Source organism: Mixophyes fleayi, chromosome 4 (genome assembly GCF_038048845.1).
Source record: "Mixophyes fleayi isolate aMixFle1 chromosome 4, aMixFle1.hap1, whole genome shotgun sequence".
Lineage (NCBI taxonomy): Eukaryota > Metazoa > Chordata > Amphibia > Anura > Limnodynastidae > Mixophyes > Mixophyes fleayi.
The window spans coordinates 205,882,475-205,897,213 of NC_134405.1; the positions used below are offsets into that span (position 1 = coordinate 205,882,475).

The window sequence follows — 14,739 nt, forward strand, 5'->3', positions numbered from 1 at the left end:
CAAAGAGAGAATGAGGCCTTCGCCTTTCTCTATTAGTGGCAGATCCAAAAATGTTACCGAGCCTACAAGTGGTGCACAACTACTGTTACGCATCAAAGCCGAGCTGCAAGATAACAGTGAGGCATTAGAGGATAATGTTTGCTCTGAATCAGAAATGACACCAATCCCTGTGGAGAGTCCATCCAACAGTGGGATGTCTAATTGTGAGCATTCTGTTAGTGTACCCATAAAGAGGGGCCCTTTCAGCAGTTCTGCTGATGTGTGCCTGAACAGCCCGAGTGTAGCCGGTGATACACAAATTGAGGATGTCACTTTGGAATTAGAAGAGGATGAGGGGGAGATTTGTGTAGGCGACAAGGGCGCTAATGAGGATGTTGATGATTATGATGCAGACAGATACCAAATTGCCTTTCTCAATTTCTATTTATATTCTAGATTATATAACGGCTGAATAGTTTTCTTTTTTACTCCTAGTGGAGAGGGGATCTGATGCAGACAGATACCAAACTGCCTTTGTCCATTTTTTTGTATATTCTAGTTCTACAGTCTATGCAGGCTGCTTTTTTTCTATTTTACTACAAGTGGATGAGGGGGGGGGGGGGGCTGATACAGACAGATACCAAACTGCCTTTGTCAATTTCTTTGTATATTCGAATTTCTAGTTCTACAGTCTGTGCAGGCTGCTTTTTTTCTACTTTACTACAAGTGGATGGGGGGGGCTGATGCAGACAGAAACCAAACTGCCTTTGTCCATTTCTTTAGACATTTAACTAGAAGTGTAGGGTGTAATATACACCCAAAGACGATGGCTGCATTGCCAATAGGCTAAGATGGAGAGGAAGACAATCAGGATCGTGTGCAGAATTAAGGACGGCCTACCAGGGATTAAACTGTTTTCTTCCTAATTTATTAGCTTTAGAATTACCTTACTTATCCAAGAAACAGATGGAGCACTAAATTTGGTTACTTTATGCCCAAAAACATTGATTTTCCAACAAAATAGCAAAACAAAACAAAACCAAAACACGCAATGGCGGTTTTGCAAAACCAAAACACAACGGTAATCCAGATCCAAAACCAAAACACGGGGGTCAGTGACCATCTCTAATAGATACATTTTCCAGGTTGAAACATAAGTGAAGAAAATCTAGAGTAAAAGATGAAATCATCTGAAAATCATCTTCAATTTCAAATTCTTAAATAACTCCACTCATTACTCAGAGCGTTTTCTCCGCAGTGTCACAAGCGCCCAGCCTGCCACAGATACAGCAATCTGAAACAGCTGCCTGTGACTGGATTCACCTTTGTCACTTACTAAAGAATACACCTTTTCTGCCACCACAAAGGATTTAGTATGGAGTCATTGCATTCACCAAAACTACTTATTAATGTTTCACACTTAAATTACATACACATGTAGCATGAGCCTCACTTGGCTTTGTAAGTTCACAAAGAATCATGTAGAATATGCTAGATTAAATGTATTTTATCCCAGCAATGTTTCCAAGGCTTAAGTACAAAACAGGTAATAACAAGACATACAAAATAAGTTGCACAAATAAGTTTCAGAAATAAAATAGGAAATAAAACCAGAGGTACTAACTTACTAGTTTAAGACTTGGCATGAGGGGAGTACACTTTGGGAAAGATGGCACACTCCAACCTAGGCAGGTCCCCTCATAGAATGAACAACATTACTGGGTAGTCAGCTGATTTTTAACCTTCTCACATTGCTCCTACCCCCACCTTTGGAAATTAACTCTCTCAATGTCAGGGCAAACTGGTTCCCAAAATGACACAGGGCTTTCGAAATGAGTAATCTATTTCCTGATATATATACGCCTGGAATTTCAAAGGGTAGGAGTTCTCACCTCTTGACTTTGTCTGGCTGCCCAGACTGTTTACACAAACTCAGAGATGTTATCTGTCTGGCCTGTTTACTTTCAAAAGACTCTTAATACTTGTACAGGTCAAACTCATGTCATTCAGCAAAGCACACGTTGACATACAAAATACACACGGGCATACATGAATATTCAGGGGAAAAGTAACAATCAGTGATTAGGTGCAATACATAATCGCCACACAAGGGCGTAACTACCATAGGTGCAGGGGCTATAACTGCTGCGGAGCCCATAGCTGAGTAGTGGCTCATCTTCCCTGCGAAAGCCTCATGTGTAGGTTTTTCACCAGTGGGTGTTGAATAGGAGACCTTACAAACTTTTGTTATGGGGGCCACAGAGGCCTAGTTATGCACCTGCTTTTATCAATATATTTATGTTGTATGTTTTCCTGCCACTGTTTAATGTTATGTTTCCTCTTGCATGTGTCAGGTTTCACCTGTAAGAAGGTATTGGCTGGTCATTTTAAAGCTGTCACAGCTCTGGCCGTGGTTGAGAAGGAAAGTGACTTCTCCGCGGTATATTTGGTGGGTATACTGTATATAGCTGTCAGTGATTATAATCATGAGTCCAGAACACCTAACCATGTTTATTTAAAGGACAATGGAATGGGTGCATAATTTATTCTCATTTGACAACTACACGAAAAGGATTGTCCTGTTCTATAGTACATACAAGAATTAGTCCCCTGCGGACATGGAGAAACAGTTGTGATTATAATATTGTTTGAGGCAATGTCCATCATTTCCCTTCCGGCTATTCATAAAGCAGCTGCAGCTGAAGAATCAAGGCTGAGTTTGGCTGTGTTAGACTAATTTATGCTGCTGTGTAAATGCGATGGGGCAGGGAACACCTAAAGCCAAAATGTGCAGAATTTCACGGCCAAATACGTAACGAGGTGAATCCTGTATAATGGTAGCAAATATAAGACTATATAATATAGCCTCCTGTCATTCTTCCCTTCACCTTTAATCCAGAAGGTACCCTATCTGTTCTTGTTGAGCTGTGACAGTTATCACTCCTCTTGTCTGTTTGTCCCCCTACTCCCGCTTTGCTTATTTAAATGCAGAGCATGGGGATATGGGGGCAGGATAATGCCCCAGGTGGCTCATGGAGGGACTGTGAGTGTTGGCATTGGCAAAAGTTATTATTGGCATGGAGTTACCACTTAAGATACAATTAATTAAATTGACTGTCAAGACTAACCAAGGTGAGCAATAGCATCTCATCAAGTTAACAAGTTTATCAGCCGTCAGTTGTGATCTGCAGTAAAATCTGTATTTATTAGAGAAATAAATTATTATTTTTTTATAGTGAGGGATTGTCATTGTGAGCAGATAGTGTATGTTTCCTTTCCTAGTAGCTGAGCAGTGGCTGGGACCGCAGACTGTGTGTATGGAATCTACAAACATGTTCCCTCATTGAGACGTTTTCCAGACCTGAACTGGATCAATGGAGTGATCAAAGAGAAACAGCCTGCGATGGGGTTGTAATGGACATGTGTTATTGTCCAAAGAGGTAGGTTTATAGACTGTGCTTCTCATTTATATAACAGTTTCATAATGTTTAATGCTGACCACACATTGGCCAATCTAGATGCTGGACCTGCTGTTTCCAATGTGTTGATAGTCATGGGAGGCCAAATTGAATAGATACATCTATATGGTTTTTGGCCCCAACAGAAGGATGAAATGGGGACTTGTTAATGCAGTTGGCAGATGATAACACACAGGCTGACAGTGGTTATCTACTGACTAGATTTTTTAACTTTCTATAATATGATTCAATCAAAAGTGATCAGATAATTGTCAGGCATCATTTATATTTTAGAGCTGCATACGCAGTGAAATTGTGACACTCTGCTGATATTGCTAGGAATATAGTAGTGTTTTTGTACTTAAAATAATGCCTAGTCTTTCTGTTATCTTATGCCTGACTACCTTTTCTCTAGGCTGGGCTTCAAGGATATGGAGAGCGCAAGAAGCATTTGCTAATGTACATTAGATATATATTGATTTAGGTAGGGACACACAGGGTTTTCTTTTTTAAGGGAAGGTGGATAAAACCCTTTAAATTATTCTGTATGCTATTTTCTTTTTTAGGAAAGAGTTTGCCTATTCTTCCAGTGATGGAAACATTTACATCCGCCATTTTGCCACAGTCAGTTCTGAGATGACCCTTGTAAATATTCTAAAAGGACATGAAGCAGAGGTCACTTCAGTTGTGTGGCATCATCTGATGGACAAGTGGATCACAGGCTCTGAAGATGGAACCATTCGAATATGGGTAACTATTCAATCAGATAAAAATCCTGGCTGAATTGTCTTTTTACTATAATTAATGTATTAATACAGTAAGGTTGAGAGCTGTGGTAGTTATTAATGTATTACTACAGTAAGGTTTTCAATAAGCTTGTGAGTATACTTATATTTTTGTACTTTAAAGGAAAAATAATAGGTAATTGCTAGCAGGCTCCATTTTCCATCTACAAATATTTTGTTACACATATGAGCATAAGTCATTCCGTACAGTGGACCGTTTTCATTGATTAAAGGGATATGATTCAGAGAAGAGTTAACTCTACCACTAACCCTGGCTAATGGTTAAGACATCAGCCACACTTCACTTACTCTCTATCCTGTCATATCATCATAGTTATTTCATATCCTCACCAGAACACCTTTGGGTCTACATTTCTATTAGAACACATTGCAAGTCGTCACATTTAGTGTATTAGAAACAACAAACCACTTACTACAAATTAACTAATATGCAAAGTAGCTTCATACTCCCAGTCAAGTCCATATGAGAAGGTAAGCAAATGCCATCCTGGGATGGCATTAGTATGCAGCGGAAAGCATATTCTTGGTAACTCCCTAGTACCGCAGTCCCCATAGAGTTCCATGGGGATTGCGGTAACAAATGTAAAGTAGGTTAATGCAGGAAAAATCTCCAGTTTCTCCTGTGTTAACCGCTGCATAAATTGAGTGAAGACCTACAATAGCCAATCTCAGGAGAAAACAGTTTTCTCCTTATTTTTGGGCTATTGCAGTTTGTTAAATAGACTCCTTAATGTCCCATGGTACATGCCAGTCCAGTAGAGGTTACACTACTGGCAACTACTGAGCATTAATCAGGGGGGAGGGGATAAAATTTATTTACTCCATTTAGCAAACTTAGTTCATAGCACAAACACAGCTCATATCAGGTATTACTAAGTTTTAGCTGTACTGTCCTCACTGCATATTCATGATCTTTTTCAAGTTGTCTGTCTCTTATGCTCTTCACTACTACTAAAATGTCTTTAAAGCAATATCTCTTATGTTTGCAGAGTGAGGATGGATCACAGTGTGAGAAGATCCTGCACACCAAGGGAGTGATCACATGTGTTTGCATTGACCAGATAAATGGGTGCATTGCTGCAGGGGTACATGACACCGTTAGGTAATTGAGGCAATTGCTATTTCAGCTTCTAATCCTCACCTTACAAAGCTGTGTCTGCAAGGAATGCATAGCATTTCCGACACAATTACAGTACAGCTCAACATTTATAATTAAAGCAATCACCATGCTTTTATGGACAATTATTATAGCAAAAATTAATTGTGCTGTTACCAATATTAATCTGTTATCTCACATAAACAATTTGTAATATATTTGAGTAGGTGTTAAATTGAGATGACATATATCATGGTGTCTGGAAAATTGTTCAATTATTACTACAGATTGATGACAGTGTGTCAGACGATTTACTTTCTTCCAAGTCTTTTTGAAACATAGCTATCATTTTAGATTAATAACAGGAATAATTTAATTTTGGTGTAATAATGTCTAAATACTAGACAATGTTTTTCTACATGACAGTGATCTGCATTCCTGGAAATACTGCATATATTGCCCTATTGCCCAGGCAATAACACATGCTTTTTTTTTATGGCAATATTGCTTCAATTCATATGTATTATATTGATTTTGTAAATTCCCAGGGTTTATGATCCAGACTCTCTGCTTCAGGTTCAGTGTAATGTGGGACACACAGACCTAATCCGCTCCCTTATCCACATTCCAGAGATGAAGCAGGTACAGTGATAGTGTAATACTATAGTACATCTGATCTAGCTGTATAGTAAATACAAGTAGGCCATGTGAGCAAGTAAAATGTATGCTAATCAATTCCTCTGTCTCTGCAGTATGTTTCAGTTTCATGGGACAGGACAGTAAGAATATGGAAGGCCTACTACAAGACAAACAACCAGCATAATTCCAAATATTAACCACATCGCCTATAATAAATCCATAATAATAGGTTATAGCTAAACCATCTCTTAGTTAACTAAAAAAGAAAGTATGGAGATCTACTGCTGCATTAGAGTTGCTCAATTATCCACATATGAAAATTGGGATTCATGGTCACTCTGGATCGCTTCAATTCATAAATACAATACAGTTATCTCAGGCACTGAAACCTTGGACGAACATTAAAGAGCTACATATTTGGATCATGGGCTTAATTTGTTTAGTCCAACATGTTTTTTTTGCCTACGATTTTTAAATAATAGAATAATAACGATGTCAGCTTTTCTGAGACAATCATATCATTGGATTATAAATTTACATATTTTTTACCATACTTTTTATTTGTGTACAAGTTTTTGTTAATAAAAAGAGTTTGTGTTGGGGATAGTATTTTATAGTAATGTGTTTTTATTATTATTTCTTGTGGGTTTTTTTTATTTCTTCTACCATATCATACCTAATTTCATATAGTTTATTATGCATACCATTAAAATGAGAAAACTCCCAGGGTCAAGAAGAGTGTGGGAAGAGAGAAAGTGAGTCAGATGATTGAAGACAAGTCGTTCGAGAATTTTAGAAGCAAAGGGAAGCAGAGATATGGGGCAATAGTTGGAGAGAGAGGATGACAGGCATTGGGAGAGTGGGAGCGGAGGAACTTGGAGGGGACATGGTCAAGAGGACAGGTTGTAGAAGAAGAGGAGGAGAAAAGAGTGAGGATCCCAGAAACAGTTACAGGAGTGTAGGAGCCAAGGGTGGCAGACTGACTGATAGAGAGGAAGGGTGGGGGAAGGTGAGTCCGACAAGAGTAGATACCATTGTGGATAGAGTCAATCTTGTCTTTGAAGTAGGTTGCAAAGTCAAGAGTGGTGATGGACGAGGGGGAAGGAGGTGAGGGAAGACACAGTAGAGAATTAATGGTAGCAAAGAGGCATCAGGGTTTATTGGACAGGGAGGAGATGAGGGGTGTGAAATAGGTTTTTTTGCAAGAGAGAGGGCAGAGTAGTAGGAGGAAAGGATGAATTGAAAGTGGATGAAGTCAGCGATGGAGTGGGATTTCCTCCCTTGGTGTTCAGAGGAGAAAGAGCACTTTTGGAGGAGATAAGTAAGGGGGAAGTGCGATGGTTGGGGTTTAGAATTGCGGAGACGGAGTGGGGTGCCTGCGGCTGCAGTATCAAGGGCAACAGAGAGTGAGGAGTTGTAAAGAGTGATTATTGGGGCATGTTAGCGAAGAAATGGGAGCCAGGAGGGGTTCCAGGGAGGTCACAAAGATGATGGGGTCAATGTTGTTAATTGGACGCTGCGTGCAAGTGACTTTGGGTGGGAGAGGGGTCAGGAGGTAAAGAGAGGGTAAAGGAAAGGAGATTGTGGTCAGAGAGTGGAAAGATAGAATAGGAGAAGTTGGAGATTTCACAGAAATGGGAGAACACTTGGTACGGGAGTGACCATCACAGTGGGTGGTGGATGTAGTCCTTTGGGAGAAGCCATAGGAAGAAGTTAGAGTTAGGAGTTTAGAGGCAGCTGTAGTAATAGGAGAGTCAGTAGTGATGTTAAAATCACAGATAATAATTGTGGGAAGACCAGAAGAGAGAGAATGGGAAAGCCAGGCAGTGAAGTTATCCTAAAATTGTGAGGAAGGCCAGGAGGACGATAGATGACAGCAACACGAAGGTGGAGAGGGGAGAAGAGAAAGAGTGATCTTCAAAGTAGGAGAGGGAGGGTTTAGGGGGGATAACACTGAAGGTGTAGCCAGGAGACAGTAGGACACCTACACCACCTCCTGGCAGTCCCCAGGACAGGGAGTGTGGGAGAAGGAGAGACCCCCCCCCCCATGGGAGAGTGTAGCGGGAGAAGCAGTATCAGAGGGGGAAATCCATGCTTCTGTAAGGGCCAGGAGACCAAAGGAGTGGGAAAATAAGAGGACATGAATGGGAGTGAGTTTATTGCAGACTGATCTTGCATTCCAGAGTACACAGGATAGGGGAAGGTGTGTGAGAGGAAGGATGGGAATAAGGTTGGCAGGATTGGATGTCTTGGGGAAACAAGGTGATGTGTGCTGGTGGGGGGGAGCGACAGCTGATAGAGGGGATAGGGTTTGGCATATTGTATGGAGTGATTATATGGGGAGGGAGCCATGTGGGGGAGAGGGTGGAAGTGTTGAATGGAGAGTAATAAGGCACAAGCGATGTAGTAACTGAGTTCTTGCAGAGTCATGAAGTAGGAGAGTAGGCCAAAGTCAGGTCAAACTCAGTTTCAGCTCTTCATACTTGTGGTGGCAGACAAAGCCTTGAGTAGCCTTGAAAGTACAATGATGAGATAGAAGACGAAACAGTTGAAGCAGGGGGAGGGAGTGGCTGAGCAAGTAGTACAGCAGGCTAAATAAACAGGTGATGTTGCAGGGAAATAAAATGACAGCGAAAAACAACTTTCATGAACTGAGAAGGAAATAAGATCAGAATCCGAAACAGACTTCTTGTGTGAAGCTTGCAGCCAGGAAGAGATGAAAACAGTTCCAGTCACCTGGCTGTCCTGACTTGAAGACCCATAGATCTGCAGATGTAGTCCACTAGCAAAGAACTGCAACTCAAAACTAGCCACCCTGCAGCTTCCAGCTATCAATCCTCAGAATGAACAACCCTCCTTCCCTCGAGTGCTTCCTTATATCCAGGGTCAAATTTCCACACTGCTTTCCCCTACCTTGGCAAACCCCTAGCTCTGTCCCTCTTAAACATTGGTGGGTACTGGATTAGGGGGTTGGAGGGGGTGTGGAGATGAGCTGTGCTTCCACATAAGTTACCCTGCTGGGTTGCAGACAAAATGTATGGACTAGTCCTGTGGAGAACAATGGATACTAATTGGTCTTCCCCCTCACCTGTATCCTGCAACCTGATCCTTTCACATAGCCCACCTGGCTTTACATTAAGGACAATGAACAACAGCTTCACTGCAATATCAACAAGATACAATAAACAATATACATATTTACAATGAGCTACAAACCCAGACCAAAATTGGTCTGTCAGGAACAAAGAGTTGTGCCTGTCTTTAAGATCTGTCAAGCTTCTGCCAGGTATGTCAAACTCAAAATACAAATTGGGCCAAGTTATCAAAGTCTAAGATAGTGTGGGCCGCAAGAAAAAGGAATAGTCTCATATGCAATTTGTTAAGGTATATTAAGAAAAAAGAAAAAAAAAGTTTAATGTTTTCTTCCCGATACTTGACACTGTACCCTCTGTACTGCTTTTGCTCCCCTTGACCTTTCTATTGCCTTCTTTCTTTTCTTCTGTTTAATTTTTTTTCCTCTCATGGCTGCTCACTGTGTCCTCCTCACTGCAATGTCGGGCGTGATGATATCATGCCCAACAATTAGTGCGAGGGGAGGAGGGTGCCGGACACCGCCGAGTCAGATAAGTATTTATTCTTTCTGGGCCCTGGCAGGGTCGCAAAAATTATGCGTTTGGGCCGCATGCGGCCAGCGGGCCACGAGTTTGACACCCCTGTGCTATCAAAATGAAGAGAAAAGAGAAGTTGTGGTTCAAAGAACAGGGGCACTCCGGTTTCCAGAGGGTAATTGAATAAGTATATAACATATATCAGGGCCGTAGCCTTTATTAGAACATATAATGAATACACGGCGAAATATAGAGATAAAAACAAATAGAAAAGATAAGAAAAGAAGATTAAAAATGGATTAGCCCTTCAGTAACTACCGCTGGAATAATTAATACCTCCAAAGTATCTTATAGGTAATTGGTAAAATAGAGCTAAGATGTTATAATATAAAATACATAGTAGTCATCTAATAATGATTATATTGCTGTTAATACATATGTTATTAGTTAATGAACCAAAATTGGTGTAATCAATATGTTGCTCTATCACAGTGTGCCACAGGAATTGTATCGTTATTCTGGCACCTCTCCTAGTCTTCCCCAAAGCTAGCAGGTCTAATAGTGCAATAGTGATAAGTTAAATGAGCTACAGTGACTCCGTGTACTGTGGTGTCTAGGGGCCTGATTCATTAAGGATCTTAAATGACTATTCTAATAGCATGGAGTATGATATGAGCGGAGAGACGTTAGGAGACCCAAACACGGACTCAGTTGCCGTGGCGGTAGTTACTTCCAGGTGTGACATACATTTTGCCCAATTGCTTTAACAAGGTATCCCTTGTTAAAGCAATTGGGCGAAACGTACGTCAGGATTGTGACGTCATTTCTGACGTCACACCCAGAAGTAACTACCGCCACGGCAACTGAGTCCGTGCGTGGGTCTCTAAACGTCTCTCCGCTCATATCATACTATTTCAGATATTATTTAGAGCCAGCTAGACAGGGAATGTAGTAATGATATAGCGCTCCATGCTATTAGAATATTTTACAAGAACTAGCATATACATATATATTCAGTGTTAGCCAGATAAGGAATACTGTGGCGATATAAGCACTCTATGCCATTAGGATACTCTGTAAGAACCAGTCTGCAGCACCAATATATATTTAGAGCCAGCCAGACAGGAAGCGCTGTAGCGATATAGCGCTCCATCTTATCAGGTTACTCTGCAGGAACTAGCCTGGAGTGGTGTCAGACTGGAGATCTAGACACCACAGTACACAGAGTTACTGTAGCTCATTTAACTTATCACTATTGACCTGCTAGCTTTGGGGAAGACTAGGAGAGGTGCCAGAATAACGATACAATTCCTGTGGCACACTGTGATAGAGCAACATATTGATTACACCAATTTTGGTTCATTAACTAATAACATATGTATTAACAGCATACTTGCCAACTCTCCCTGAATGTCAGGGAGACTCCCTGAAATAGGGGTGATCTCCCTCACTCCCTGAAGAGTCTGGCATTCTCCCTGATGCTGAGCCAGTACAAGACGTGGTTGGCTTCGCCATCTGTGTCATGATGACACAGTTCAGAAATTGTATCCTATGTCCATGTATTGATGCCTATGGAGGTGGCCATTTTCATGGAGACCAAGATTTAATCAAAGACTGACAGGTAAGACAACATGACTTCAGTAATGGAGACAGAAATGTAGAAGACACTTCAGTCTCTAGAGATTCATTAGCTGTTTTTCTTTAACACATAGTTGCCTACTCTTCCGAAATGTCCGTGATACTCCCGCATTTCTGGCTCCCGGGAGAGCAGGGCAACCTCTCGGTTCTCGACCCCACAATAGATAAGTGTGGGGGTGGGGCTTAATGACACACATATTGTGTCATCTTAGCCACCCCCTGCTGAAATTGGGCAAAATTGTGACAATCGTTTAGGCGACGGTGCCAAAATGATGCGTCAAGCCCCGACCCCGCACGCCCTCCCACCCCGGGATCTCCCTGAAGTCAACAAGGAAAAGTTGGCAAGTATGATTAACAGCAATATAATAATTATTAGATGACTACTATGTATTTTATATTATAACATCTTAGCTCTATTTTACCAATTACCTATAAGATACTTTGGAGGTATTAATTATTCCAGCGGTAGTTACTGAAGGGCTAATCCATTTTTAATCTTCTTTTCTTATCTTTTCTATTTGTTTTTATCTCTATATTTCGCCGTGTATTCATTATATGTTCTAATAAAGGCTACGGCCCTGATATATGTTATATACTTATTCAATTACCCTCTGGAAACCGGAGTGCCCCTGTTCTTTGAACCACAACTTCTCTTTTCTTTTCATTTTGATTGACTATTTAAGTTGGCGGTGCACCCCTCAACTAACATGTATCTCTTCATTTAGTGATAAAACGTACAAATATTACTGCATGTTATATTTTATGAGGAAGGTTTCCTCCCTAGTGCGAACATTACCCTTTTTTCACCCATGTGCTATGCAAACCTGAGCTCCCACACTCATATCATCACCTAAGATTGTGGGCAGCATGGTAGGACAGTGGTTAGCTTCACACTGATATCATAAGTTTGATTCTGACCTGGGCCCTATCTGTGTGTAGTTTATATGTTCTCCCTGTATTATGAATGGGTTTCCTTCCATCAACCAAAAATATACCGATAGGTTAATTGACTTCTGACAAAAATGACCATAGTGTATGTGTGTTGTAGGAATTTAGAATGCAACATCCAGTGGAGCAGGGACTGATGTGCATGATTACATATTCTCTGTACAGCATTGTGTAATATGATTTGTGCTATATAAATAAACAATAATAAAAAATGATGTGGTTGCTGTGCACCTCCTGCATATGATTTACCTGCACTGCTGACAGTAAAAAGCATACGATTGGAACTCACCAGCCACTTGCTCCCTGACTCGACAGTGCCAGCAACAAGTTGGTGACAGACAGTTGGATTAAATCTACTCCTAGTGGTAAGGAATGCTGTTATGGAGACCGCCATGCAGCAGGCTAAAGATCTTCAACAGGTGCAGATGGAGCATATGGAGACAAAGCCCCTGCTATCCACTGTTTCAGCAACTCATAAGGAGATGGGACAACTCAGAGCAGAAACAGCCTCATAGGTCCTGCCCTCCCAGATGCCCAATACTGTCCTTATACCTAAAATGAAAGAAAGTGATGATCCTGATGCTTTAATGGCAATCGCAGAAAGAGTTGCCACAGCTCAGTCCAGGCCTGAGTAGCTCTTGTTAACTGGGGATGTGTTAGCAGCAGAAGCCAATTTGGTGATGGAGGATGCTGGGAACTATAATAATGTCATAGCTACTATCATGGACCCCAGAGACTTACTCACCTTAAAGACTTTTCAGCATCACTTTATGGCAGAAGTATTCTCTTCAGATGACTGAGCCCAGAGTCTGTCTAATTATGCTTATAAGTGGCTTCTGCTGGGAATGTGTACAGCTGCCCAGGTTGTTGGAGAAGTTTCTTGAGGCCTTATGTCACATTGGCATGGTGGGTTCCTCTACATCTGGCTGGCAGAATGGCGATAGCCATGTGAGTTGTTGAGATTGCTTTGGCTGTAGATGGGATGATATGTCCATTTTTGACAGCTGCCCAAGTCAGTCCAGCTAGTACAATTGCACTGAAACCCAGCTGAAGGAAACCTGAGAGCGAAAGAAATGAGACGATAGAGGGGTCAGCCACTGTATTAAGTCCAGGCACATCTGTCGGTATCAAAGCTTGGGTAACCCCCGTAAGTTTACCTGCCCATACTGATGATTGGAATGATCTGATTCCACAGAGAATCTTTGCTACCCACTTCCCTGAAACAGGATGCCTATTACCTGTTTTTGATCCAAAATGGTTTGGAGGGGCACTGGGAAGACGTTTGTCCACAGATAGTTTGTTTGGAGACATGTTTACCACAGCCCCTTTTTTACCTGGGAAGTAGTAAAAGTTAGACTCTGGGGCTAGTAAGTACTCATGGAGTTTGATAGCTCACTGAGTGGGGTTATATATTTTATAAGGCATGATAGCCCAGTTTGCAACTGGTCTATCAGGTGGAAAAAATGTTCCTGCCTTATGAGACCTTTTCCAGGCCTAGTGCTGCAATGTAGACTTGAGCGACCAAACTGATATCATTACCTAAAGGTTTGTTTGCTGTGTCCTGTTTCTTTATGGTGATTTCTATGCACTTACTGCTGTGTGTGAGTTCCCTGCATTTCTGACAATAAAAGGCATAAGATTGGAACTTGTCTGTCCTGCTCCCTAACTGAACAGTGCCTGCTACAGACGGGCTTTCAGCACTACTTCCATTATGTCATGTTTTCATAAAAAAAAGAGTACATGGAAAGAAATTGCATGTAGCATGTACAAAAATAGGAGTTTTAAAATACAGTTGATAAATATTGAAAAATATGGACATTTTCAAGGGCACTTTCTTTTATAACCTGGCTTAGTCCTGGAAATTAGGGACAGTTGGCAACTATGTGAGAACACCCCTCTTAAGTTACTAGAAATATATCCATTGTTGCTTATTATTATATTATTCCTTCGTAATCAGCGCCGGTGCTAGGGTCCTTGGCGCCCTAGGCACAGTGTGAAAATCGGCGCCCCCCTTTAAAAATCGGCGCCCCCCTGTCAAAATTGGCGCTGTGCTTCCCTCCCCTCAGCTCCCCATGTCTTTCTTTAACTTACCTGCATGAAGCTGCTCCTCTCTGCTCTGTCTTCTCCCCTCCACTCACAGACACTGTCGGGCCGTGATGATGACATCATCACGGCCTGTCACTGTCAGTGAGCAGAGGGGAGGAGACAGAGCAGAGAGGAGCAGCTTCATGCAGGTAAGATTCATAGCCCCTTCCCTCCTCTCCTCCCCGTGGATTTCCGTTTTAAATGACCATAGTCATTTTTTTTTTAATTTCGAGGCGCCCTGCAGAGCCCGGCGCCCTAGGCAATTGCCTAACCTTACCTAATGGGAGCGCCGGGCCTGTTTGTAATGCACCACAGTGCTGCACAGTGGAGGAAACAGAGCAGCATACTCTTATTTTCGAGTATTAGTCTGTTTTCTGAATCATGGAGTTAAAAAATCAAAACAAGATATGCACAAAATGAAGTTACATATGAAATTATATGAAGTTATGTCATATGAAGTTATGTTTTATCTCTATTGTAAT

At 41.4% G+C, this 14,739-nt stretch overlaps 1 protein-coding gene across 2 annotated transcripts in view; it reads left to right on the forward strand.

Moving 5' to 3' along the window:
• Nucleotides 1-8,504, forward strand: part of LOC142152492 (uncharacterized) — a 44,512-nt gene extending 36,008 nt beyond the window's left edge. The window contains exons 13-18 of one of the 2 annotated variants that reach the window (XM_075209182.1): nucleotides 2,334-2,428; nucleotides 3,265-3,419; nucleotides 4,004-4,187; nucleotides 5,233-5,345; nucleotides 5,888-5,981; nucleotides 6,092-8,504. In XM_075209182.1, the coding sequence (XP_075065283.1) occupies nucleotides 2,334-2,428; nucleotides 3,265-3,419; nucleotides 4,004-4,187; nucleotides 5,233-5,345; nucleotides 5,888-5,981; nucleotides 6,092-6,175 (725 nt within the window). In that variant the 3' untranslated portion in view covers nucleotides 6,176-8,504. The other variant, XM_075209183.1, reaches the window with a different exon arrangement.
• Nucleotides 8,505-14,739: the final 6,235 nt, after the last annotated feature.